The sequence below is a fragment of the Symphalangus syndactylus genome, chromosome 10 (genome assembly GCF_028878055.3).
Source record: "Symphalangus syndactylus isolate Jambi chromosome 10, NHGRI_mSymSyn1-v2.1_pri, whole genome shotgun sequence".
NCBI classification, from domain to species: Eukaryota; Metazoa; Chordata; class Mammalia; order Primates; family Hylobatidae; genus Symphalangus; species Symphalangus syndactylus.
The window spans coordinates 103497876-103525418 of NC_072432.2; the positions used below are offsets into that span (position 1 = coordinate 103497876).

Below are 27543 nucleotides of genomic sequence, written 5' to 3' on the forward strand. Positions count from 1 at the left end.
TTTTGCAAGCATGCTTTTGTGCACATGGGCACCATGTGATGGCCTGGCATAGCTACTCCTCGAGGGCAGGAGAACAGCCAGATCTCAGGTTGCAGCAGCCGAAAGGGCACAAAGTTTCACCCCACTCAATGTTTGGAGAACCTCTGTACCCCACCCAAGGAGTGAAGTTTGGCTTGCACACTTTTGGAAAGGGAGCCCTCACCTAAGTCATCCTAAGGCATCTTTGGATATCTCTCGACTTTGAAGGGAGATTCCTCCTTTTGAACCTAATTTTTTATCCTTATGGTCCTGGCTCCACTTTCAGGCTGACATGACCACCTCTAAATGTTTTATCCACAGCATTTACAGGATGCCAGATCTGAAATGGACCTTACAGTGGCTCATGATGAAAAAGAGCCAGCCCTGAGCAAGAGTCAGGGAGGCAATGTCAGGATCCTGAGGCAGAGGCAGGGAAGCAGGGAGACGAAGGTCACCCTTGAGGAAATACTGAGGCACTCTGGTGGGTGCACCATCACTTGAGAATCACAGGTACAAGCAAAGTCCCTGTTTTCTAGCTGAGGAAGGTAAGGCCCTGCCTGGAAGGGCTAATGCACAGGCCAACATAAATAGAAGCATCCTGTAGATTATGCAGCAAGGCACACAGTCAGGCCATAGGAGAGAGAATACAGTAGGGTTGATCCCTCTGAAATCAGTGACAATGGAGTAATAGAGTGGCCCAGGGAGAGAAAGAAAGAGGAATAAGCAGGACTCTGAATATAGCAGGAGCTGTGCATGTGGCCTAGAGGGCCCCCCAATTTGGGCTGCTGACGGTAGGGGCTGCCCTGGGGCACCATGGGAAAGCAGCAGTGCTCCAGCCAGTGCGGAACCCACAACTCCCTCCAGCAATAAGTGCCCTGGGCAGCAGCCCAGCTGCCAGAGGCTTGGGCCTCTGCAAACCCTTGGCAGGGTCTTGATCTTGGATTGAAAGCCACATCTATGAAGTACCCTTTGTATAGCCCAAGTCAGCACTGGCTGCATTAGAACACAAGCTCCTTCATGGTGCAGCTGCTGCTGTGAACATCCTGGCATCACTTTCCCGCTTTGGGTAACCTTAGAGAAGAAGCAGTCTGGTCCATGAGAACTTTGGCCTGGGAGTCCATGTTCGCCCCCAGAAGAACCCCCTTGTGGAGGCAGGCTTGGCGTGTAGGTACCTGGGAGGTCTGTTTTCCATGCTTATTGCTGAGAAAACAGGAAGGACTGGCCTTACATTGCAACAAGGGGGTTGAGGTGAGATGAGGCTCACAGAAGAAGCCTCGACAGAGCATAGCACACTGTGCTGGGACAGATTTCTGAGGGCATCTGTCGAATTCAAAAGGAGTTATTTAGAAACAGAATGTGTCTGCTGTAAGGATCTGAGAATTCTGCTTTCTGGAGGCAGGAAGGCGGCTCAACTGACCTAGAGAGACCTTTCTCAGATCCTTCAATGTTGTCATTATACAGATGAGAAAATGAGTGTGACAGAGAACTTTATGTTGCACATTGGTGAAAAGAAATTTTAGTTATAAAAATATTATAAGTATAGGTTTATAAAAGAGAGAGGAGGATAATGAGTGAGAAAAACTTTTAAAGGTACTGCTTAAAGGAAAGCACTTGGGAGATATCCCAGCACTTTGGCCTCTTGGGCTCTGCTATCTTTTTATTTCCCTACATTCATGTTCTATGGCTTATCTGTGAATTTGGTTAACAAATTCCCCAGCCACTCAATTGGATAAGATAAGGCAGAAGATGTTAATAGAGAACCCTCCATCTTTTCCCACTGAGTCTGATTTGAGGATTCATTGACTTGCTAAACCCAATCTTTTCCCTGCATTTTGTGTCCTATACGGGCTTATCAACGCAGACAATAATCTACCCACCAGGCATCCAATGAGTACCCAGGACAGGTAGGCGGCAGATGGGAGGGTAGCCTGTTGCCCCTGGGGACCTGCAGAAAGGTGGCCAAGACACTGGGGGCTGAGAGAGAACTTGCCACTGGGACCAGCCAGTCTGGCTATAAAGAGAGCTCTGAGCACTAGCCCACTTGACTCAGTGGCCTGTGGGGGTCAGACACTGGGTGTCTGCTTTCTACTTACCTCGGCCTGTGCTGTAATGCTGGAGCTTATCGCTGTACACAGCCTCTTTGCTATAAGCCCGTTTCCTGCGAATAAAAAGAGGGGCTCTCTCAGCCACAGGGCACACCCACCAGTCTGTTCCAGGTACCTCCATCTAGGCCCCAGGCCAGATGGGGGCTCACCCGGGGCATCTCCCAGGATTAGGGACTGGGCAACTCTCACTTCAGCCCTCCTGCTGCAGTTAGAGCTCTGGCTGACCACCCCTCACTCCTGTGGGCAGAGGGGTCTGCTTTCCAGCCAAGGTCTTGCAGAAGCCTAGTGGGACTGTGGGACCCCATTCAGAGGGCAGCGCTGATGAGGGCAGAGGCGAAGAGGATGTCCATCAGCACTTAAGCTACATTGCAGAACTGCTTGGGAGGGAGCCAACTACAGGGCTTTGCATGGCAGAATCTGGGCTAACCACTGAAGGCAGTAGCAGCAGTATTAAAAAATCACAAGGCTTTCGGGGCCAGTTCTTCTGCAGAACTCAGAGTTTCCCTTTCCTCCTCATCTTCTCTCCTGCCAGCCTGCCTCCCTCTTGCTGGCTGCTGAGAGCGTGAGCTCTCTAACTGGAGGATGGGTTGTGCACAGGCTGGATGCTCCAGTGAGTCAAATGCAATTTTGTAACTGTCACTCTGAAAAGCCATTGTGTGTAAGCGGGGCGGGGGGCTAAAAGTCGTCGTTAAAATGAGGTTTGAGGATGGATGCTGTTTACTCATAGCCTTGCTCAGCTCTCATATGAATTTTTTCCCAGCTAAATAAATATCTAAAGAATTCTAGGCTGCTCTTGGATTGAGATGGAGTGATGATTGTGGTCGTTAATGGTCACACTCTATCTGATCCACACAGCCTGGGAAAGGGCACATAGAGAGGGGCTTCCTGGGTCCAAGGAGAGCAAGTGAGAGTGGAGGACCTACCTGCTACAGACGATAGAGATGGCCACCAAGGACACAACGAACACGACCCCGGCTGCTGCCGAGCCAGCAATCAGGGGCAGCTGCTCCCTCAGCTCTGACTTGTAATCATCTAGGTGAGAAAGAGGCGTTAGAATCCTCCCCATGTGCCTTTTGCATACAGCTGATACTCAGTGCACAATACCAAAAACATGATCTAAATATACTTATATGTAGAGGACAGTTTCTATGTGTCAGAGTTGTAAGTCTAACCAAAACAAAGAGCAATTTTTAAGTTATAAATAAACAAAAACAACCAAAACCAAAGGACGATGAAAACAAAACAGCCGTGACAGAATCTGGGAACTATAGCTGATGACATTCCTGGAGCAGAGATGATTCCCAATCCATATTCCCTCAATTGGAAGATCTCTCAAAGAACTGTCAGCCACGTTAAGGACATACCAATGAAGGGGACTTATCTAAATGAAAACCACTGCTGAAATATCTTCTAAAGCACGAGGTTATGAAATGGCGCAGAGTCAATAGATCCATTGAGCAGATATTTAAAGAGTATCCGCAGTCAGCCAGCACTACCTCCAGGCACTGTGGAGGATAAAGAAATGCCTGAGAAATGAATGGCCCAGCACTCTGAGTTCCCACTCAAGAAGAAAATGATCAAGGCTTCTGCCAATTGTTAGAACCATGCTGAATTATGCAGTGGAATGGGAAGCCTATAGGTCATAGAGGCAGACAGAGCTCATCTAAACCCTGGTGTTACCATGTGTAAGCTTTGTGATACTGGACACACGATTTAGTCTTTCTGACCCTCAGACTTCCTGTCTGTTGAAAAAAAATCAAATCATATGAAGCACATTTCACACTGTCTGCTCTATCATAGGTGTCCTAAATACTAAATCTCTTTTCTTTAATCTATACAAATCATTTGGCCCAGCTGGCTAGTATTAGTATTATCCTGGTTATGCTTTCACTGGTGTTAAAGAACTATTACCTAATGTTCAGGACCTAGGCATACAGAAGTCAAGCTAATTATGTTCTATTACAATTAGAGTTGCCAGCTATAGCAAATATGAATGTAGGACTGCCAATCACATTTGAATTTCTGATAAATAATGAATAAGATTTTAGTATAAGTATGCCTCAAATATTGCTTGGGAGATACTTACACTAAAACATAATTTTTGTTTGTCTGAAATTCAAATTTAACTGTTCATCTTATTTTTTATCTAGCAACCCTAATGAAAATATTTCTTTTTTTTGTTTTTGTTTTTTTTTTTTTTTTTTTTTTTGAGACAGTCTTGCTCTGTCGCCCAGGCTGGAGTGCACTGGCACAATCTTGGCTCACTGTAACCTCCACCTCCTGAGTTCAAGCAATTCTCATGTCTCAGCCTCCCGAATAGCTGGGATTATAGGCACAAGCCACCACACTTGGCTACTTTTTGTATTTTTAGTAGAGATGAGGTTTTACCATTTTGGCCAGGCTGGTCTTGAACTCCCTACCTCAAGTGATCCACCTGTCTCAGCCTCCCAAAGTGCTGGGATTACAGGTGTGAGCCACCATGCCCACCTGACAATACTTCTTAAAGTGAGGTCCCCCATGAGCTATCAGAATTACCTGAGCCTGATTGTTAAACATGACTATTTCCAGACCCCTCCTCAGATCTACTAAATCATAACCTCTGGGTGAAGAGCAGGGTATCTGCATCTTTAACAAACAGTCCAGGTGATTCTAATGTTCCCTAATGTTTGAGAACTATCCTTCAACCATGTTGGAGGAGAAAGATTTCTAAGAACAAGGATATTGGTTCTTGAAGCCTCCTACTCTCTAGAATTTTAAAGATGGAAGTCGATTTTAAAGACTGAAGGTGAATTTTCAGTTGCCCTCAGCTGAGAGCTTTCTGTAACATGTGTATTTAAAACATGAAGTTGGCAATAGAAAAATACACACAGAACCCCAATGAAGCATCCTTAACAATGTCTTTATAAATTAAAAACTTCACAATGTAATATGAAACTTGAATGATTTTTTAAAAATTAGGCAGCTAAGTCAAAGAGCACAACAGTGTAGCTAAGAGCAGCCCAGGGCCATAGTGGGTCTGCCCTATGTGGAGGTGACCAGCCCAAAGTGTGACCGTTGACTCTGGGCGGGATTCCACAGGTCCTCCCTGCCCCAGTGACCCTATCATTGATCATCCTTCTGACTACCTTCGCTCTGCAGACAGGCCTGCTGCCCCAGTGAACATAATCAGTACCCATGTGTGAACCTCAGTCGTAAGATAAATACTCCCAAATTTGGCCACTTACCAGAACTCTCTTACATCCAGCCCCTCTTGGATTTGCAAAACTTAACTGCCAAATGTAAAAGAAATAGCCTTCTTGGGAGAAATTTGTTACTTCTTGATTTGTCTAGCAGAATTGCCAAGAGACCAGCACTCAGAGCATTTTGAGTTTTGGGCTTTTAATCCTGTGTACCTCCTGATGCCAGAGTGCCTGTAAATCTAGACAGTAAGTGAGGTGCAAAGTGAGGGACAGAGTCCTTAAGGGAAAAGAAGACAGTCTGTGTTCTTTCCATACCAGTAGCATTATTAACCCGGATTAACTGGCTCGCCTCTCTACCCCATCTCACCATCCTCAAAATATGAGAGAAAGTTCACCTCAAATAAACTCAACATAGGTTGCAAACTCCAATCCTACAGGGGCCAGATGGTTCACATCAAAGCATCCAGGTTAGAAATATTGGGAAGTGGTGGGTACCATATGGAGACAGCTGCCTTTCAGCGTTAAGGCAAGGTCCTCACTCCAGAGTGCCCACGAGCATTGGCTTCTCTTACAATTTTTTCACAAGAACATCAACATCCTGATTTGTATAAGAAACCACCTGATTTTAAAAGTTTCCAATTAATTTCAAAATTATTAAAAAACACAATGTGCATCAAGATAAAATCTCAAGCCCTGTCAAACTCCCAGACTAAGAGCATTGGCCTAAAATAAAATGCTGTATAAGAATAGACTGTTTTATGGATAATTTAATTAATGAAGGAAAACTGGAAAGCTTTCAATTTGGGGAGTCAGGAATAGACTGACATTTGGAAAACTATCAGGAAACAGCTCATAAGTAAATTTTATATATATATAGGTACGTAGGTAGGCAGATACACAAATGAGTACATAAACTATGGTAAATGGTTGGCTGAGAGAGAGAGTGGTGGGCACAGTTGGATAGATATATTCGAGCACAATGCTGAGGCTACTGGGAAATCAGATTTTTCGGAACTATTGAGGGGGGTGGTCTCAGAGGACTGGGGCAGATAGTGATAATAGGGAAGTAATAAAACCCAGAGGTAGGAGTATATTTATGGTGATAGACTTTCTGGCCTTGAGGACACCTTGGCTGTTCTCTCTGGAGACATCTGAGCAGGACGTACTAGGGGTCACATGTGAAGTTGCTTCAAATTTCTGAGATCCCAGGTGCATGAGACTGCCACATCCCACATTTTGTCTCTCCATTTCCTCCCTGAAGACCTCAGCTCATGAAACTGGGCCATGAGCTCAGCTTTCAGACCATAAGCATGGAGGAGTGAAGTGGGTGTGAGGGTGAAACAGCAGAGGCATCTGGACCTGGATACAAAGGCAAGAGGGCACACTGGCTCCATGAGACACATATGAGTCTCGTTGCTGAAATGCAAGATGACACATGGCAAGAGACCTTTCAAAGTCAAATCCAACCAGACGTTGGGAGAGAAAGGAGCCAGACTTCAGGAAAATCTACATGGCCCCACTGAGAGGCAAACCATTTGAAGGCAATTCCACTGGAATCCAGTTGGAGATTGGCATTTTGGCCAGTGCAGCATCTTTGGGGCTACTTCTTCTCCCACACTGCCTGGCCTGTGATTATGCCACTGCCCTGCCCGACCCTTACCGTCCGTCAGAGTCTGGAAGCACATCTTGCCACTGAACTTGCCGTAGCCAGCAACAGTGCGGGCACGCACCTGTACCACATAAACCATGCCAGGCCGCAGCCCATCAATCCTTGCTGTGTTGGTCTGACTCCTGGCCATGGAGGAGTTGAACTCATTGTGTTCCTAAAAGAAAGAAAGGGAAAGGGTCACCATCCCATTCCTGAAGGCTACACCCCCAGCCCACTCCACCTGGAGTGCTCAGGCCCCATCAGTTCTTGGTCCTGCAGATCTGCTAGAAGTTGTCATCAGCTCCAGGCCATCCCTCTGGATGGGGACAAGAAGTCTGACCTGGGCCAAGGGAATGCAGGGTCAGGTCTGGACTATGAGGTGGCCACATTCTGAGAAAAGAGGCCCAGGGAAATGACTGAGTGCTTAGGGACTGGCAAGGAAGCTTATAGTCATTCTCTAGTCCTCCTCCCCCAGGGTTCAGAGGTGAAATAACATAGCACATCCAGCTTTGCAAAATCCCCTCAAGTCTCTGACCTCAGCAGAAGCAAACTAGGCAACATCCATCTGCCTCCTGCCTGCCTCTCTTTGTCTTGCTTCTGCTGAGTTGTCCTGTTTTCTCTCCTGACTCAGATCTCCCTAGACACTCCCCAAAGTGGCTGTTCTACATCACTCCCCTTCAGTTCCTTCAAATGCTAAGGCAAAAGGCTTTGTGTCCACTCTGCTGAAGAGGTAGAGGCCATTCTGGACTGCCCTCCACACGTACTTCTGCTCTCACCTTGCCGCGTGTCTGGGTGTGCATCCCCCAGCTACTTCCCACCAGCATTCAGAGCGGGCATTTACCTTCTCCCTGGAGAGTGGGCCCTGTGTCCTCATCCCCCCACCTACTCCCGATCAGCCCCATTCTCCTGTCTGTCGCTCTCTCCAGCACTTTCTGTGCTGACCTCTACAGTCCCTGTCATCTGCACACTTGGGTCCTCTGATGTGCAGAGAGTTGCTTCTGTTTTCCAGAAGCATGACTCTTTTGCCCATCATGAGTGCCCTTAAAAGGTGGCTTTTTCTCCTTGCTGCTTATCTTATTAAACACGTGATTTGTGCCTGGACTTTTGCAGCCTCCTGTCTTTCCTGATGTTCTCCATCCACCCCACCCAATGCCACACTTCTTTTCTTAAAAACTGTCATCATACAAAGGCAAAACTCTTAGACATAAATGCACAAGTCCTTCATAATGAAGTCAATTCCAATCTCTCACATTCCCCTAAATCCGAGGACCACATCTTGGCCAGCAGACATTTGCTTAGGCTGTTTTCTTTGTCTAAAATGCCTCTCTCCAAGGCTCCTCTACTCCCTCCAGATTGCTTAAGCCTATGTTTCCCAAGACCTCCTCTCTTGGAAGGCTTCTCTCACCAGTATGGGCTGTGGACTGTCTACACCACTGTCATTCCGAATCACACCTCACCTCAGCACCTTCTTATATACCAGCCTGGCCTCTAATCATTTTCACATGAGCATATCTTTTCTTTGCAAAGATTCTGGGTTATCTGCAAGTATGCATGAACAGAGGCTTGAAGCCTGGGCCTGTCTTTGTCTGCACCATGAATCCTAGAAAAAAATGGGGACCTTAGTGAAAATGAAGAGCTTGGATCACTAGGAGGGAGTGATCCAAGTCCCTGTGTCCCCTGTGCAGATCTGGGGTACTGAGATGAGTTCTAGGCACAATCGTAAAGAAGCATGCTTTACAAATTGTAAACTGCATTCTCAGTAAAATGACAGAAGAAAGAGAGCTGAGCTAGGATACAGTACAGTGATAAGAAATTCCCATATAAGGAATACATTTTATGTAAATATATGTAAAGAATACAGTACAGTGATAAGAAATTCCCATTGTTTAAAATATATAAAAGCCTACTTTGCAAAGTCAAAGATGACCTGATGTGTATTTATTCACTCATTCCTTCATTTGGCCAGCCAGTTAACATTTATGACACACTACTATGTCTGGGTGCTATATATGGGCTGCAGGTAAAAAGGCATGGTCCCTTTCCTCTAGGGATGTAACATCTGTGGGTGGACTGGTAAATAAACAGAAGATGACAGCAGTGTTGATTGAGTGAGTTGGCAGAGAGCAGTTCAGGGGATTGTGGGGGCACAGCAGGGGACCATCCAGCCCAGACTTCAGAGGAGATGCAGAGTGACTCAGGGAAAGGGTGACCTGAGCTGAGTCACAAAATTAGCCACATGGATGAATGTGGAGAGTGAGAACAGAATTAAACATGCAAAAGCAAGGCCTAGAGGAGTTCAGGAGACTGCAAGTAATTGGCATATCTGAAGTGTGGGTGGCATAGAAATGCCCATAAATGATTCAGAAGCAGTTGTGAGGGAACACAGGTCCCAGGTCAGCTCAAACACACAGTTGAAAGTTACAAAGAGGCCCATTCTCACTCTAATGAAGGGGATGTCTACTGGGCTCTGGGAGAGACTGCCTGCAGAGGAGCTGCCCACCCACTATTTGATCTATTTAAACACAAGGGGATCCTCCCCACCCCCACTCAGGGATTCAGAAGAAAGGCTGTCCACTGTAGAAGGGATGTCATCCAGAACTTTGATCATTTCTATTTTGACACAGTGGAGATCTGAGATCTGAAACTGTGAAAATCACCAAGTCACCTTGCAAACAAGAATAAAATCGCATTGCTACAAAATCCAAGCAGCTGCCTGAATTCTCTGGTTTTACTAGAATCTGCTGAAATCAGGCACTGGTTGATAAATGTGAAGCAGTGACTGGATAGCTGTTATTGAAAAACTGTTTTAATACATCACTGGTATTTGGATTGTGGGGACCAAACATTACTCCATAATCACTTTATAGTCCAAACATTCTTGAAGAAGTTCAGTGATTAAAATGAATATTAGTTCTTGTTCCCCACAAAATCATTAATCAATTTCAGGCAAATCAGTAAGAGCCATGAACAAAGTTACTTTTTTTATTATTACTATTGATTGCTTATGACTGATTATAAGTATGTGGGAGACAGAGGATGCAGGATGGAGAATGCAGCTGTTGAGGGCAGAAACCATGTTTCCCTCATTTCTCCTTCCCCACCCCAAAATGCAGCTCAGTGCTTGTACCACCTGGGCACTCAACAACTCAATGTCAAATGAATAAATAAACAGTACACTTCGGTCCGGTTATTTGAACGAATTGATTGAGCACAAGATATTGCCAAGGTCTGAAAGAGTCTCTATGAGAAAACGATCCTAAAATTTGAAAGGTAGGAATTACCAAGACCTAAACCAGCCAGTCTTAGCCTATACACTTATTATGAAGCGCGAGTAACCATAAACGTTTAATCATTAAGACAGCTGAGAGCAGATGTAGATGCTCCTCCCATGGTTTGTCTACAAGCGCTGACACCAGGAGTGAAAAGTGCTACACAACAGTAAACAGGAGAGAATGATGAATGGAAGCGTATTAAAATAGGGAAGGAGATGAACACGGGAAAGGCTCCGGGAGTATCATCAGCTCGATGGCATCTGAGCTCTCTATTAATGAGCTGGTGGAGGAAGCAAAAGCCTCATCAATTCTATTCATAGAGTGAAACTGAAAGGGGTCCTAAGCGCAAACCAAGGGTTATGTGGAGCAGGAGACCCATGGAAGGTTTTCAGGGGTTACAAAACTGCCCTCATGGACCAGCTATCTGTTTTGATAAAGTTCCACTGGAACCCAGCCACGCCCATCGATTTGCATATTGCCTATGGCTACTTTCCTGCTACAAAGGCAGAGTCGACTACAGCAGTTGGGGCAAAAACCATATGGCCCATAAGCCTAAATTAATTACTTTCTTGTTCTTTACAGGAAAAGCTTGCTGACTCCTGGTTTAGATGAGGGGCTGGGACTTCCTTGGGGGAAGAGGAGATGGCACAAGATGAAGAAATAATGGGGTTTGCTTCTTTGGACCAAATCCAAGACATCAACTGCACTGAATTATATTTGTGTTTACATCTTCTAAAGACCAGGATTAGCCAACATGGCACACGTATACATATGCAACAAACCTGCACATTGTGCACATGTACCCTAAAACTTAAAGTATAATAATAATAATAATAATAATAATAATAAAGAAAAAAAAAAAGAAAAGACCAGGATTCCAAGGCCACATGGAACAGGTAGGCAGATCATTCTGTTTGCAAGTATTTGGATTTATTATTAAGATACAATTTCTTATTTTGGAAGCCACACTAATTTTGAGATCCTCAGCATCCACTCTCCTATCAAGCTCAGAAGTTTCCACCACTGAAGTATAGTAAAAATGTGTAAAGTTCTGGTTCTATGACTCCCTAGCTATGACCTGTGTTGTTATGGGTAAGTCATTTAACGTTTCTATGACATAGCTCCATCATCTATAAACTAGTTGTATATGTTTTCTTTTTTTTTTTTTTTTTTTTGAGACGGAGTCTCACTCTTATTACCCAGGCTGGAGTGCAGTGGTGCGATCTTGGCTCACTGCAACCTTTGCCTCCCAGATTCAAGCAATTCTCCTGCCTCAGCCTCCCGAGTAGCTGGGATTACAGGCATGTGCCACCACGCCCGGCTAATTTTTTTGTATTTTTAGTAGAGACGGGGTTTCACCTTATTGGCCAGGCTGGTCTCGAACTCCTGACCTTGTGATCCACCCACTTCGACCTCCCAAAGTGCTGGGATTACAGGCGTGAGCCACCGCGCCCAGCCGGTTATATATGTTTTCAAGTATACACTTTTTTTCCTTTAAGGATCAGAGCTAATATATCTGTGTATATCTGGCACATAATAGATACTCAAGATACGATGAATTATCATCATTGTTTCAAAAGGCCCTCATGGGCTAACACCTTTTTGTTTGGTCGTCTTAGGAATAGTTAAAGCAATGTAATGGACTTTGTAGTCAAGCACTTCGTAAGTGAAGGAGCATTCCACAGTAATATACCAAATGGTAACCAATATTTGGGCAAAGAACCTTCTCTGTTCCCAAGGAAAGCATTCTCTCCTCTGGAGTGGGGACAATAATATGCTTCACTGAGGTGTGGAAGCTGCTGCAGGCATTGGGCTGCTGTGTATGTGTGTCTGTTAATAATTAGTACAAATTACTAAGAAGCAGGGAGGTAGCCTGAATGGGAGAATAAGCTGCTTTTACAGCGTAAAAAGTTGAGGTTAATTACAGTTTTCAAGGGAAAGCTGTAAAGGGAAAGGTAGCAGAGGAGCTTGGGCTGGTTTGGGAGGAAGGAGCCAAGGCATACAGGCATGAGCCTCGTGGCTTCAGTGCTCAGCCTGTCATTAAGCCCTTGACCCCTGCCCTGGCTACCCACTGAAGTAACTGCTCTGGGCACAGCAGATGAGGAGGAGGAGTATATGGTCTCTAATATATTCTTTCCCTTCCCGGCACCACCACCTGCTGCAGGGCAAAGGACCCAGGCTCACTTCCCAGCTGTGGGACTCTGGACAAGGTTTTTGTTTTATTAAATTCTTTGTTTTCCTTTTAAAAACTTCTTTACCCATAGCAATGATACTAACATTTACCACACTGGCGTGTGAGGAAGAAAGATAATGTTTATAAAACCCCTGGCACACAATAGGTGCACACTGGGGAGAAATTATTATTGTTTTTCTGAGATGAGGTGTTATTTCAATAGAGCTACAAGCTTATGTGTGTGGGAGGGGGACTGGGTGGACCCTTGTTAGGCCAACTCTGATGACAAAATGAGACCATGTGGTCAGTTAGTCTAAACACATTGTTCCAAAATATGTTAAAAAGTCAACATTTACTTCATTAACTGACAAAAAATATCTAGCAAGTAAGAGCCTTGAATCCAAAATGGATCAGATATAACAGATGCTTATGAATTCAGCTGGTTTAAATTATTTCCAATTCACTGAAGTATCTGAATCAACTCCTTATAAAACTCAATATTCTTTAAGTAGAATAGAATGCCGCTTAATCCTCCACCTTGCTTGCAAGTTCAGCTCTAATGGCTGAAGGGCATACCTCCTTACAGACTGGGATTGGTGATCCATCTAGACCCCCACTTTCAGGGAGGTAAACTGCTACCATTCTATAAATGTAAAACTGTGACCTAGAGTGGTTAAGTAATTGGACCACAGCTCCATGGCTGGTTAGCTGCACAGGGCACTGGAAACAAGGGCTTCTGCTTCCAGTGCAGTCATGTCTCACTATTCAGCATGGCCTCCCTGTTGCAGGGCTATAGGTCTCTGTTTCTGATCCTCTCCTTATTTCCAGTGACCCACTGCAAGACCTCACCCAGGCTCAGGACTTTCTTATCATCTACGTACTGGCAACTCCCAGAAGGATATCTTCACCCGGTCCCCTCCCTTGAACTCCAGATGTGAATCTCTTGCTGCCTATCTCACATCTCTGCTTGGCCATTTTACAAGCATTTTAGACACTGAACTGAACTTCTGTTCCTTTCCTCACATCAGATATGCTCTACCCACAGTGATCACCTTCTCAGTCAGTGCCGGCTACATTGTTCTAGTGGTTCAAGCTAAAACCTTCCCATGCCCAAAATCCAACTTGCTGGAAATCCTGTTAGCTCTGCCTTTAGCTGATCTGGAAATCAACTGCATTTCAACAGCCCTCGGCTTTTACCCTGATTACACCATCATCCTTGTTAATAACTGTAGATCTACTAAGCTCTGTTTTCAGTGGAACAGCTTAAATGATCCGTCCAAAATGTAAGTTAGATCTTGTCCCTCCTCCGCTCCTCAACCTGCTATAGCTCCATATCTCACTCAGTGGAAAAGCTCCAGTCTTTTTTTTTTTTTTTTTTTTGACAGAGTCTTGCTCTGTCACCCACACTGGAGTGCAGTGGTGTGATCTAGGCTCACTACAACCTCCACCTCCTGGGTTCAAGTGATTCCCCAGCCTCAGCCTCCCGAGTAGCCTGCCACCACTCCTGGCTAATTTTTTGTATTTTTAGTAGAGCTGGGGTTTCATTATGTTGGTCAGGCTGGTCTTGAACTCCTGAGCACAACTGATCTGCCTGCCTCGGCCTCACAACGTGCTAGGATTGCAGGTGTGAGCCACCGCACCCGGCCCAGTCTTTAAGGCCCAACATGATGACTGCCTCTGGTAACCTCTCTCATCTGTCTATTACTTCCCCATTTGCTTGCATCACTCCAGTCATGCTGGTTTCCTTCCTGCTTGTTGAACCACCAGTCATGATCGTGCCTCAGGACCTTTGCATAGGCTGTTGCCCTTTCCTCCTCCAGATAACTGCTTCACAACGATCTTACTTTCTTCAGGTTTACTCAGATCTTACCTTCTCCAAGAGGCCTATCTCTACCCCTCTACTTAATTCTGCAACCTGCTCTTCCACAAGCCTGACCCTCCTGATCCCAATTACCTTGCTATTTTTTTTCTTTTTTCCTCTATGCTGTACATTTTCTAACACACTACATGATTTTCTTATTTGTTATGTTCACTGTTTATTGTCTTTCCCTCTGTTGGAAAGTGAGCTCCTCAAAGGCAGGAATCTTTGTCTGCTTGATCACTAATATATCCTAGAATAGTGCCTGTCAAATAGTTGACAATACTTACTGAACAAATAAGTGAATGAATAGTGTGGTTTTACAAATAATGTGTTGGGTTAAAACAGAAGGCACTGTATTTTCCTAAGATTTTTGCAAATGCTGCATTTTGCCCTGGTAAGAGGGAGGCCAGGGACCAGCTCCACCAGGCACCATTTCCCTTTTCTTGGCAGCACATGCCCCACTGTCATTCTCAGGAGCAGATGCTAAAGAGTAGTCAAGGAAAATAATATACAAATTTATATTTCTGTTAATTTTTATCTCATCCTTTTGAATGTTCACTTTACATGTTTTTCATCCTCCACAAATATATTAGTGCAGTAGTACATGCATATAATTGATACATAAATTTATTTTGGAGGTACACAAACACTTTGAAAAACACTGATCTACCAAACCACACACTCCTCTGAAGGTTCGGGGACCCCTGCCAGTTTTGTGGCATCTGCATTAGTATATCAAACACGTGACTGGAAGAATGGGACTGGTCCTTCCCAGCCAGTGAACTATCCAGATTGCAGAATGGTGGATTGGAAGTTTCTCTCCTTAGTTAGCACAGAAAGTGCCTGGGCTTTGAACAAGGCTTTTGTCAGGGCAGACCTGGATAACTCTCCCAGGGACCTTCTGACCTCTGTCACCAGAATCCTCCCCACCTCAGCAGCCTATCTCCTTTGTGCCTTCAGCTAGCAACCATCCATGGAACAGTGGCTGGCCTTGGGTCTTGCAAGCCTGCAGGTAGAGCTGGCTCACCTTCTCATAGTACCGGATCTCATAGTCCAGGATGATGCCATTGGGCTGCTCCGGCTGTGGCCATGACAAGGTGATACTCCTCATAGTGGCACTGACTTGGTGCATGATGGGAACGGTGGAGGGGGCTGTGGAGAGAGAAAGAAACAGGGTAGCTGAACAGACACTCAATTATAGGCCATCTTCCAGAGGTAAGTAGGGAGAAAAACGGCATTCGGTTTGAACTCTGCTCATTCTTTATCATCAGCTGAGCTGGATCTGCAGAACTTCCTGTGGATTTTGCAGAATCAATGGAGTTTGGATAACAGAGGAGAGAGAAGGTAGCATTTAGGAAAGAAAGCCTGTGTGCACAGGAGGTAGAATGGACATGGGACTTTCAGAGGCAGCAAGGCTTGACCAAAACAAGAGACGGTTGGAGGAATCAAACGAAAAGACAGGAGGAAAGGAGGAACACTGTAATGTTTTTGAGAAGAAGGTGTTGAAGGAACCTCAGTCTTGCAGTTGTGGGCTGAGCTATTGCAGAGATGAGAACCTGGGGCAAGAGATGATAATGAGAGAGTAGGACCAGTTGGTATAGAATTACTGTACAACAGAAAGGAGCATTCTAGCAAACATCTATTCCTGCAAGTTAGATTTTATTATACTTTAAAAGGAAGAGAGGAGGTATCTCTCAAAAAGACATGAACACAGACCAACAACAGAGGTATGGTCAGTTTTCCAAATGAGGGAATTTCCAATAAGGAGTTCACAAGTATAAATGAAGAAATGATAAACAAATCAAACATTTGGGAACAAGATAATTCCAAAATCTGTAAAGTTGATTCAGAATCTCTGTTCGGAAATAACATTATTTATTTCCCAATTCAACATTTTTCACATGGTGTAAGTAAAATGAAAACAGTCTGGAAATAATAAATGAGAACTGTCTTTCTAGGGAAAGAGGCGGGTAATGGATGAGGCTTCAATCTGTGCTCTGCTCAGGGGCTGCTCCGTTTAGTCCTGGCACTTCTGCAGTGACGAAGGTCTTTTCCTCACTCGAACTCCACTTTACAATGGTTTCTCTGGGGACCGTGGCTGAGTGACGTTTACTATCCTCAATTCAAGTTAACAGATTGCCCTCAAAGACCTGGAATTACACAGCACAACTATGGGGTCACAAGTGGGCTGCTGCTTTCCCCACTACTCATTGGACCCTCAGTGAGTCCCTACTACTTGCAGCCCCTCGGGGAGAGGATGCAGAGCACTTGTTCTGAAGATGCTTCTAGTCCAGGAAAGCCACAAAGAGTTAGAAGTGTGATAAGGACTCAGAGTCAAAGTGTCCTCTGGGACCTTGAAGGCAGGTATGCCCTGTTCCCATTAGAGACCTTGTGGTGGCTGTGAAATGCAACTCTCAGAGTTCCTACTCCTTAAAGAGTAATTAACTAACAGCCCCAGTTCCTGAATTCTGCAGTCCATCACCATATTCACACAGAGGCTGTGATTCCCACAGGCTGCTCCCAGTCAATGAATGAGAGCAGCAGGGATGCCATGGCAGACCCATTCCTGCGACATATGGGACTACTCTGATGGGCAACTTCCACTCAGAGACTCCCCAGTGGCCTTTCCAACACTACCTTATAACCCACACAGCAGGCTAAAGCTCTTCCTACCCTACCCAGTCCTCCTTCCTTCCCTCTATCCTTTACAGAGATCAGACCTTTCTTACGGTCTGATGGCTTTCCCAGCCTCCTCTGGCTCCCATCTCATTTCTCCAGTAAATCTTTCACACATCTAATCCCATCTTTGTGTCTGCTTCATGGAGGGTCTGAATTAATGTAGTTTTGATTCCCCCTACAACTTCCCTGTTGGGAATTTGCCGCCAAGCTCCTGCTGTGCCCCCAGAGAGGGGAGACTTCTTGCCTCCAGGAGCTGCTGTCCTATACTTGGGTAAGTCTCACCGATTTACATATCTTCCGATCTTTATTTGAAAGTTATCTTCTTCCCACTGTTTTCCATTCTGCCAACTGAAGTAAGAAAGGATGTTCCCCCTCCCACAAAATGTCTCGTCAAATATCTAAGGAAACTAGTTAGACCTTCCTTGAGCTATTCCTGCTGAAAAAAAATAGTCAAATATTTCTCCCATGACCATTACATGCCACCCAAGATGGCTCTTTTCCAAATGAGACCATGTTCCCTAAATTCTCTTTAGGCTTGGGGCTTGGAGGTGAATCCAATTCTCTTTCCACTCTTTGAGCAGCAAAGATTAAAATAAAACTAATATCTATCATGATCTGTGTATTATATATCTATTAATATGACCGTTAGCCTTTGCATCAAAAACATGTCCCTGCTGTTCAATCCTGAAATGGCAGTTACATATAACCTTTAGGTTTCCCCATGGTATGCTCCTCATCTTTTGTCTGTAGAGTTGGCTTTTGGCTTTAACTATGAGAATGTACATGTATCTCAATCTTTATGGTGTTAAATTTGGCCTATTCGTTTAGTAAGTAGAAATAATTTTTTATCCTGATTGAGCCGTCAAGTGTATTTTCTCTTGCCTGCAACTCAGTAGTATCTATAACCCAGGTTAATTAATTAATTAAGCATATTTATTGAGCATCTGTCAAGTACCAGTCACTTTTTAGGTTCTAGAGGCACCATAGTGAGCAAAATAAAATTTCTAGCCTTCATAGGGCTTACTTTCTAGTGGGGGGATTCGGCAGAGACTAGAGCTAATAAATGGATCATAAGCTGTGTTAAAATATATTAAGTACAATGAAAAAAATGGAAAGGGGAAAGGGACACACGATGCTAGAGGTGAGAGGTGTGTGGTCAGGGAAGGCCGCCTGAGAAGCAGATACAGGAGCACAGGGTTGAAGGAGGGAAGGGAGGGAGCTGAGCGGATATCTGGAGCAGCCAGGACAAAGAGGCTGATCTGGGGGCATCAGGGAGTCAGTGGGACCCAGAAGAAAGGAGTCCACAGGGGGCAGGACCCTGAGGGACACTAGAAGGAGTGTGGCTTCTACCCTGAGCAAGCTGGGGGTCCATAGGAGGACAGTCAACAAGGCACAGTGATGTAATTTAACTTATATGATACTATTATCACTCTCTGCTGTGTTCCAAATAGAATGCAGGGGCCATGTAAAAGCAGGAAGCCGATCACAGTACTGCTGTAGTAATATAGCTAGGAAACAATGGCTGCTAAGACCTGGCCTGAGCAGTTCAGTGGGCAGATTCTGAATCTATTTAGAATGTTTCCATGAATATGGGATGTGGAAGAAACAGAAGAGTCAAGTGACTACAAGGGTTTTGGTCTAAACATCTGGAGGAATGGGGCTGCCATCAACTGAGAACAGGGAGACATTTCTAGAAGCAGTTTGAGAGGACAGCCCAGGTGCTCCACTTCAGACCTGTTAGATTTGAGATGTCCAAGGTGTCCCAGAGCAGATGCTGAGTACCAGATAGGTGCATAAGGTCCATGTTGGAGACCAATTTGGAGTCACCAATATTTCACAGATACTGAAATCAGTGGAACTTGCAGAGATCACCAAGAGAATCAATAGATAGAAAAAATTCAAGATTCAGAAGATGAGGAGAAAACACTAAAGAGGCCTGAGAAGGAAAGGCCAATGAAGCAGAAGAAAAACCAGGAGAGTGTGATCGCCTAGAAACCAAGTGGAAATAAGGTGCTCCCAGGAGGACAGAATACGTTAAATGCTGTTGCTAAGTCAGGTAAAATGAAACTAAGAACTGAGTCCTGGACTTAGCAACAAGGCTTGATGGTTAAATATGTGAATGGCCTGTGATCATCTTTCCCAACACCTTGCAATCACGGGACAGAGCCATGGGGGAGGATAAAGACAGTTCAGGGAAGGCGAGGCAGTTTTCCGGAATCAGTCCAGATCATTTGAGGATCCCAGGGGGTCCACAAAGACAGGGTGAACAAATAGCGCCTGACAGCTCTTTCCTTCCACTGCACGCCATGACTCTCAGGCTGCCCTTGCAGACCTCTGTGGAGGCACAATTTACATGTTGTGAATCACATCAGTTTCATACAGGACTTCAGAGTCCCTCTGTCTTGAGAGCTGAAACGTCATGTATTTAAAAACGGAAAGATCAATACTAATGGCCTTAGGATTTTGCTGGGCTTGGTTCTTCTCCCTATCTCTACTCTCTGGAAAGCCATCATTAAAAACTCAAGATATTTGCCAAACACTGTGCCAGTCCTGTTCCAAGCACTGGGGACAGAAGAACAAGTAAGAAAGTCACAGCCCTGCACTTCTGGTCCTTGGAGTCTAGTTGGGGTCAGATGGTAAAGAGGCAATCACAGGGCAGAGTGATCCAGAGGCAATTGACAGTGAAATCCATGGAGAGAAACGCTCCTGTCACTACACATGGTATGGACCCCCCAACAGTCAGTGGCACTCGGGTCTGGGAGGAGCTGCCAGAGGGTGATGGCCATCCCTGCCTGTATTTTTCAGATTCATGGCAATGACATGAGGGTTACAGGCCCTGTGGAAGACTGTGTGTTCTCACACAGGCCATTCTAAATGGTTTACATTTCATTACGATGGGATTTAGCACGTGGGAGAAAGCAAGAAAGCATTTTTTATCCTCCCTGAAAATCACGGGCAGCTTATGTTCAGTGCTCTGCCATCAACAATCACCTGCAGTGATGAATTTGGTTTTTCCCTCTCCAAGGGCAAATGTCACCTCTTGATCTGTTGTTTTATGTGCTATGAAACTTTCAGACAAAACAGAAAATAATTAGGAATGAGCTCTGGTATTCACTCAAACACCAACTTCTTCTAGCAAAACTAAAGCTAAAGATTAAAGAAGGATGAGAAGATTAATTCAAAGAAGTATCCCCTTTTGCCCCCATACACAATGGTTTTCGCAGTAAGTCCTGGCTAGTTGTCTTTTCTCCATATTCCTCAGATGAAAGGATAGTTTGATTGAACACCTGAAAGAGTCTCTTTTTGGCAAACACACATAAAGCTTTTGAATCAATTAAACATTCTACTGAGAGAAAGAAATGAAAATAAAGAGTTCACAAGATTATTCAAATTTAGCAAAGAAACGAATATGGACCCTTCTTCAGAAAAGGTAAGGAGAAAGACTTAGTTTGGGGTTACTTGGAAAGAAGTTGATGAAGGTTCAAGAAAGATATGTTAGGTCTAAAGAGGTGGTGCCCAGTAAATCCAAATGGAATCGAAGGTGCCCTGCACCCTTTCTTAGCAAATGAAGAGGCTGACCCAACAGAGAACAGGCACCCAAATAGGAGAGCAAAGAGCAAAGAAGAGTGTCGTCAGACTCCAAGGAAAAATCAACTAGGTTCAAACAATTAGAATGAGAGTGTCAAAGAAGAGAGTTATAGCCCATAATAAAAGGCCTTGTAAATGTGTCAGAAGCAGAAAGAGAATTAAAACATCACTGGTCAAGGGGCTCCGGGATGGAGAAAAAAACAAAGGCAGGCTGAGTGAGTGAGTCTTTTGTCTCTGTTTTTGCCACCAAAGACTTTGGGGAAAACTTACTCTCAAACTGCTTTTAAAGCAGACAGATCCAAGATAGTATATCATGTACAGCAGAGGAAGAGCACAGAATGTTCTTGCCTGAACTGACAAAGGAGATGTGAATAAATTACAGGGACAGGATGGTCCTAGCTGCAAGTTGTGAAAGAGCTCACAGATGACGTGGAACAAACGTTGGCCCAAACTAGTCACTGACCACTGGCCACTGCCAGTAGTATCGAAGATGCAGCCTGGCAGACCACCAGACAGCCCTCTATTTGTACGAACAGCCCCAAAGGGAACTGTGAAGTCCCAGGAGACTCAGGCTGGGTCTGAGATGGTGGCATGACTCTATCTCAAAAGTTAATAACCCAGACTCTGGACCCTAGAGTTCTAATGTACAGGAGTTTTACTGTCATATCACAGGTTCACGTGCGCCAAGCATTTTATGTTTATGACATTCCTTGACACTTTAATTTAGTTACGGACTCAGTTATATTCAAAGGTTTCTTCTTACTCATTTTGTTTTCCTTATTTGATAGGGGCATCCTCCTCCAACAATTAAGCATGTCAGATTCCAAAAATACAAGATTTATTTGATGCTTTTTTTCTAGGACAATTACTAAGTTTTAACACATTACAATGCTTATTAAAAATACTTCACAATCTTTTAGTTGATTTTTGTGCCAAAATACTTCTTTCAACAGTTTTAACCATAATCAATTTTGGGACCTAACAAATGATATAACAGTATACTGTGTTAAAATTAATGCACATACACTCAGACTTCAGTTGATCTATTGGAGTAAAATGCTTAAAGAGGTTATAAAATTATGAAATTCACATTTCAGAGTCCAGCAAATCTTATCGAAAAGGGAAAACAGTGTTGTGTGGGTGGGTGGAAATTGTGACAGGGACAGCCTTGTTTGAGGCCATCTCTCGCCAGCTCTAGGAAGATGCAGGTCACAGCTGAGCTGCCTCTGCCTTAGCTTGGGCAAATGCTCTAGCAACTCTTCTGGGAGGCCAATGCTGTTTCCAGTGAGAGGTACTTTCACATCTACAATTTCCAAGGAGAGCCATACAAAGAGGAGGCCATCTGCCTCTCCCACACAATAACTCACGGGTAGGCAGGGTAGAGTAGTTTTCCTTGGCCTTTCCATACAGTGTGTGTGTGTTGGGGGGTGTCCTCCCAGTGACCCCCCCAGAGTGATGCCGCTGCCCCAGCCTGCACAGTGTGAACCTAAGGCTTGGTAACCACTTTTACCCTCATGGGATATTGCTTTGTCTGGGAGAAATGCTCCTCAGTCAAGGAATATTTGGGTTGAAGAATAATGCCTCTATAAACGTTCATACACAAGTTGAAGAATAATGCTTCTATAAACATTCATGCACAAGTTTCTGTGTGGACATATGTTTGCATTTCTCTTGGGAATCAACCTAGGATTGGAACTGCTGGATCATATAGTAATACTAACCTCTTCTATTCTCTCTAGAACAGCATTTCCCAGCCAAATCATCCTTGGACTAACTACCTGTGATCTACAGCACAGACCATAGCTGTGAAGAAAATGGGTAAGGTAAGGAATAGTAAGGAGCCTAGGGCCCAGCCCAGAGCAGCAGGAGTTAGCAGAAATAAAGGAGGGCTGTTGTCAGGGCCCTCCAGGTGCTGCAGAGAGACGTGTGTGCCTATTCTGGCTCTGCCATTTGCTTATTATGTGATCTTGGGATAAGGTTAACCCAAGGCCTTGTCTTCTTTGGGCCTCAAGTTCTTCAACTGTAAAATAGGAATATTAATTCTTATGTTAATAATTTCCCAAATGTTTTGAAGATGTTCTCTCTGTGGTCTCTTGCTCCTTTCAACCAGATCCCACTTGCCAGGCTGGGGACTTGGCAACCACCCCAAACTATCCTTCTGGGTCCACTGCTGTTCACATATGCAAATCAATCACTGGGCATCATTCCCCAAGGTAAATGTAAAAAGTGGGATCCAGAGACAGCCTCAGGTATTTATCTGATAAATATCTTTGAGGGGATGTATAAATATGTCGACTAAGCCATGGTGGATGTGATAGATACAAATGGGCTTGGAGAAAGGGAAAGCTAGCAAAGAGCTGGGTTCCCCAGAGACTGGAGTGATAAATGCTCCAGAAGAGAGCTGGTTTCCCTTGAACATTTTGAGATAACCTGAAGCAACCTAGAAAGTAAGTGATAGGGTATCTTGTCCCTAAGGATAAGGAGACCTAGTGACTCTGGAGAGTGAACAAGCATAGCCTTCCCATCTAATGGTGTGGCTCAGGCCCAGGAGCCCCCGATGCTCCCATGGCCCTGCCACTGCCTCCCCACAGGTCTCATCACCTGTATCTCATTGTGTCTCATGTACTTACTGTCCTAACTCTCTTGTCCACCTCTAACTTCTTCACTTCAAACTACTCTGTAGCCATATTAATCTTTCTAAACTCAATTTTAACTTTGTTACTCCAATGCTCAAAACCTTCAATGGCTCCCCCTAGAAAAAGCCCTAATTCCCTCTTTAACATTTAGCAATGTGACAGCCACTCACCATTCCAGACTTTCCCACTGTTCCCTCTCAGGAACTTGCCATTCTTATCTAACTGCTCTATTCACCACATCCAAAAATAGCTCATCTTTTGGAGTCTCTTCCAAGAAGGCCATTCCCCGTGGGCACCTCTTTTCATGACCCTGCTGGCCTTTGAAGGCACAGAGGGAGCCTCACACTGCCCCACACTGCTTATCCTTGCCTGACCACACCCACCAGACTGCCCTTTCCTGCCTCCCAACCCAAAGCCCCTTGGGGTGTGATCTCCACTTTGGGACACAGTGCACTGTGATCTACCTTCCCAGGTGCTCACCTCTGCTCTCCAACAGTCCAATAAAATCTTTAGGGAAGGACCATGTTTTTAGCCTCTTCACACTGTGCTAACACATAATAAATGTTCAACAAAAATTTACTCTTATTGCAGTGATTGCAGGCTCTTCTCTAAAGACCTCAGAGGTAAAAGGAGTCAGAAAATCCCTTAGTTCTAACAAACATGAATATTGGCCTTTGAAGGAGGATGAGGTGGAAAAGGGAGCCAGGGTTGTGACTCGGCAGACTGCACCTCACCAAGAACATAGAATAGGCCTGAATATGGTAGTCCCAAGGGATTAGAGACAGAAGTTTTTCTCTGTGGTGTAAATGAAGAAACCTAGCAGGTTTGGTCCCTCCGCATCTCACTGGGATTGTTCAGCTGTAACGTTACCCTAATATTGGCAGTTTTCTATTTTTTAAAGCTATGAAATCCTTTCTTCAAACAAAGTTCTCCCTGAAGCATAAAGTGTGAAACAGAACAATTCAGAGCTGCTCTGGGTGAATCAGAGCTGCTAGGGCCTTGAAGCCAGTTCATTTTCTATCTCCCCAACCCAGACTCTGAAAGGTTTATAGAGAGACCCAAACAATGCTGAGCAGTCTCCAAAAGTCCCCTCGAGGGACTTCTGTAAGATCCTAGAAGCTATGAGTGATGGGGTTGTGAATGAAGGATTGGGCTGGCTGGCCATTTTTTTTTTTAAATATATGAAACACTTCCCATATCAAAAAACCAAAGTTTGTATTTAAATGTCAACTAAAGACTTCCAGCCCACTAGTACTCATGACCAAAGAAGAACAATTTGCCACACAGATGAACTGTGTTTCCTCTGACATTTCTATTCTAGGAGGTAACTTTGCTGAAAAGGTCCTGCTTAGATAGCTGGTTCTCCCACTGTAGATGAAAACTCATTTCATTGCACAAATATGCTTGAATTTTACATTAGAAGGCCTGACTCATTAAATATTTTTGGTGCAGTAACACTTCTGGTCAAAGTAGATTAAACAAATAAGCAATTAATTTGGAGACTGGGTATAAATACGGAAGCAGAATTAATTATTCTTCTCATTGTTTTCCTCTATTGTGGACATTGGTTTCTTGTTTGCTTTTACTCTGGGCTTTGCCTTGAGATGTCTCTGACATTCCCTTCCTATCTTCCTCCTTACCCTGGGAGTCACCTGGGGACAGAGGACTTCCTTGGGTGTGTAGCACTGTTCCGTGCTGTTGTAGAATCCTGGCTGAATTTGAGATGTGAATGGGATAAAAAGTGAGGGCTTCAGGCCTGGCCTTCAGTCTCACACCCCAAGGCAGGAAGCCACAGGCTCCTCCTTCACTGGCCGATCCACTAAGGGTTTCGGTTCCGTGCCAAAGGGGAATGCGGGGGGGTGACAGGTGGGGGTTGAGGGTTGGTGGCTGATCTGGGAATGTGGGTTTATAGCAGAGGCCCTCACTTCTGATGTCACCTTTGATGTGTATGTGTTTGGGGGCAGGGTGGCATTCTTTATTGGGATCATACATCTGACCCTGTAAGTTCTCAAAATGTAGTCCCAGATCAGCCTCACCTGGGAACTGGTAAGCTAGGCAGAATCTAGAGCAACATCCTAGACTCAGTGAATCAGAAACTCTGGGTGTGGGCCCAGCAATCTGTGTTTTAACGAGTCTTTCACAGGAGTCTGACACATTCTCAAGTTTGAGAACTGCTTGTCTAGAAACCTAGAAATCAGAATGTTAAAGTTTGACAGGGCATCTGAGGCCATTCAGTTTTGGCCAACTCTTACAATTTATAGATTAGAGCAACGAAGATAAGAGAGGGGAAAATGAATTCCCCAAGTCCCCAGAAGGTTAGTGCAGGACCAGAAACAGCTGGGCCTCCTTTCCCTGAGACCAGTGTAGGGCTCCCTCCCCACAACTCATGCACTCTGCATTTCCAGAGCCTTGAGGAGGCCAGGCATGGGGGTGGGGACATTGAGTTACATCAGCATCACTAATGGATGGGCACTGCCTTCTGGGACCCCTTGTGCCCTCAGGGAGATCAGGGGTCTCCACCTATGGTGGAAGTGTGCAGAGCCCTGTGCCTGGAGGAGGAGGCAGGCTGCAGTGTGTTCCTGGTGACACTTCTGCCTCCTGGGTCACTGCAACCTGGCATTTTTCCACAGCTCCTCCTCCCTGCTGGGGGAATCAAAAGGTGTCTTAGAAGGTGCCATTTATGTGAAAATTATAGCAAACCTGCATTCTGTGACCCTGCAACCGTGGGAGGCTGTGGAGGTGTCTGTGGAGCAGGATACTCTTCAGGCAGGCATCTAAGCACTGTAATGGCTGCTGAGGACACAACCATTGGTACTCACATGTCAACTGGGGCATGTCATTGGCCTCTGCCTCCCCTCAGGCCTGCCAGCCTTTCCCAGGTGTGGGACAAGAGCAGAGCACTGGCAGCTTTGGTCTGTTTAATGATTGATCAGGAGCGGCAGTCCACTCCAAACACTAGCAGTGGAGAGGCCACAGGAGATACCCCACCGCAAGTTGTGTGCCCCTGTTACACCTGGCTCTCACCCCCACACATTCAGCCAAACCCGTAATGCAGCTGGAGGACCCACCACCACCACCCTAAGGCTGACATCACTGCCGCCAACACTGGGCAGGGGAGCTGCACCTGCAGTCACTGTGACCATCCTCTTCCAGGCCTGGAGGTCTGAGTCTTCTGGCCTGAAGGTCCAGAGCCCCTCCTCCTCACAGCAGCCCACCAGGCTGCACAGGCGGGCTTCCATCCTGCCATGCCCACTCTTTAGCCCCTTTCTGGACATCCCCATGGAGTTGTGGGCCTCTTCTCCTTGATTCTGACTTTCCCATTGAGTACTGAGCACACCCCCACCCTGGGCCCTTCACTTACAAATCAGGAAACTCCCCTGTACCCACCTCCTTCCCTCAGAGCCTTCACTCCATGCCTGCATTAAGGAAGAGCAGCTGTCCCTCGAGGACACCTTTGCCTTGCAGCCCTCTCACCTGGTGAGTTTATGATTTTGCATCCCGCACACCTCAGGGTCAGGAAGTGGGGTGTGTCATCCTTGCTCCCCACTGTCTCTTTCACACCATCACTCGCCACCTCCTGCACCCTTTGCAAAAATGCCATTTGGCTAGACCACCACTCTCCAGGTCTTGGGACCACCATATACTCCCTCCCACCGTCATGCCCCCATTCATTGGAGGCATGAGCTTCTGTCTTTGTCTTCCTCTCTACCCTGAGCCTTGCCCTCCTGTGTGTGACTTCAATGTCCACTTAAACAATATAATCTCAGTTCTCTGGCCTCTACAACTCTTCCATGCCTGCCAATTTCCATGGCACACTTAGACTCTGCTTTGCCTAAAGTCACTCAATTTTCAAAATCACAAGTCTAAATATTCTGCTTCCTCACCACAACCTCAGATGAGCCCACTGCAACTCTTTTTGGCCTCATCTGGCACTCTTGGCCTTTACTTCCACCCAATGCATCTGCCTTCTCCTTTATTCATATCCATTATTATCCATCTTAGGGTCCATCTTTGCAATAAAATAATTCACAATACTCCTCACCCTTAGGCATACGTTGCCTTTATCTTTTCAGAGGATATGACTGTCAAAACTCAACCAGAGGTATATTTGTCATCTGTTTCTTGTAGGGCCTGCTGTCCCAGAGCCATATATCGCAGAGAAGGCCACATAAGAGGAAAAAGAGGTGGCTTTCTAAACATATGATCACCAACTTCAAATGAGTTCTCAATACTTTCCAGAAATATTGACTTTACCTGGGTAGTTCCATTTCCCATTCTCTTCAATAGCACTGCCAAGCCTTTTCCATTCTCCTCAAACCTTCAACCCCAATACTTACCCCTTCACTCTCAGCAACCAATCTTATTTCCCATCTTCCAGAGAAAA

General features: G+C 45.1%; 1 protein-coding gene across 8 annotated transcripts in view; it reads right to left on the reverse strand.

Annotated features, from left to right (window-relative positions):
• The window catches only part of EPHB1 (EPH receptor B1), a 453083-nt gene that overhangs the window by 91538 nt on the left and 334002 nt on the right, over positions 1–27543 (reverse strand). For all 8 annotated transcript variants that reach the window (XM_055295345.2, XM_055295339.2, XM_063611327.1 and 5 more), the window contains 4 exons: positions 15284–15408; positions 6963–7125; positions 3047–3155; positions 2112–2176 (listed from right to left, as the gene is read on the reverse strand). In XM_055295345.2, coding sequence (XP_055151320.1) covers positions 2112–2176; positions 3047–3155; positions 6963–7125; positions 15284–15408 — 462 coding nt within the window. The remainder of the gene's footprint in view (positions 1–2111; positions 2177–3046; positions 3156–6962; positions 7126–15283; positions 15409–27543) is intronic.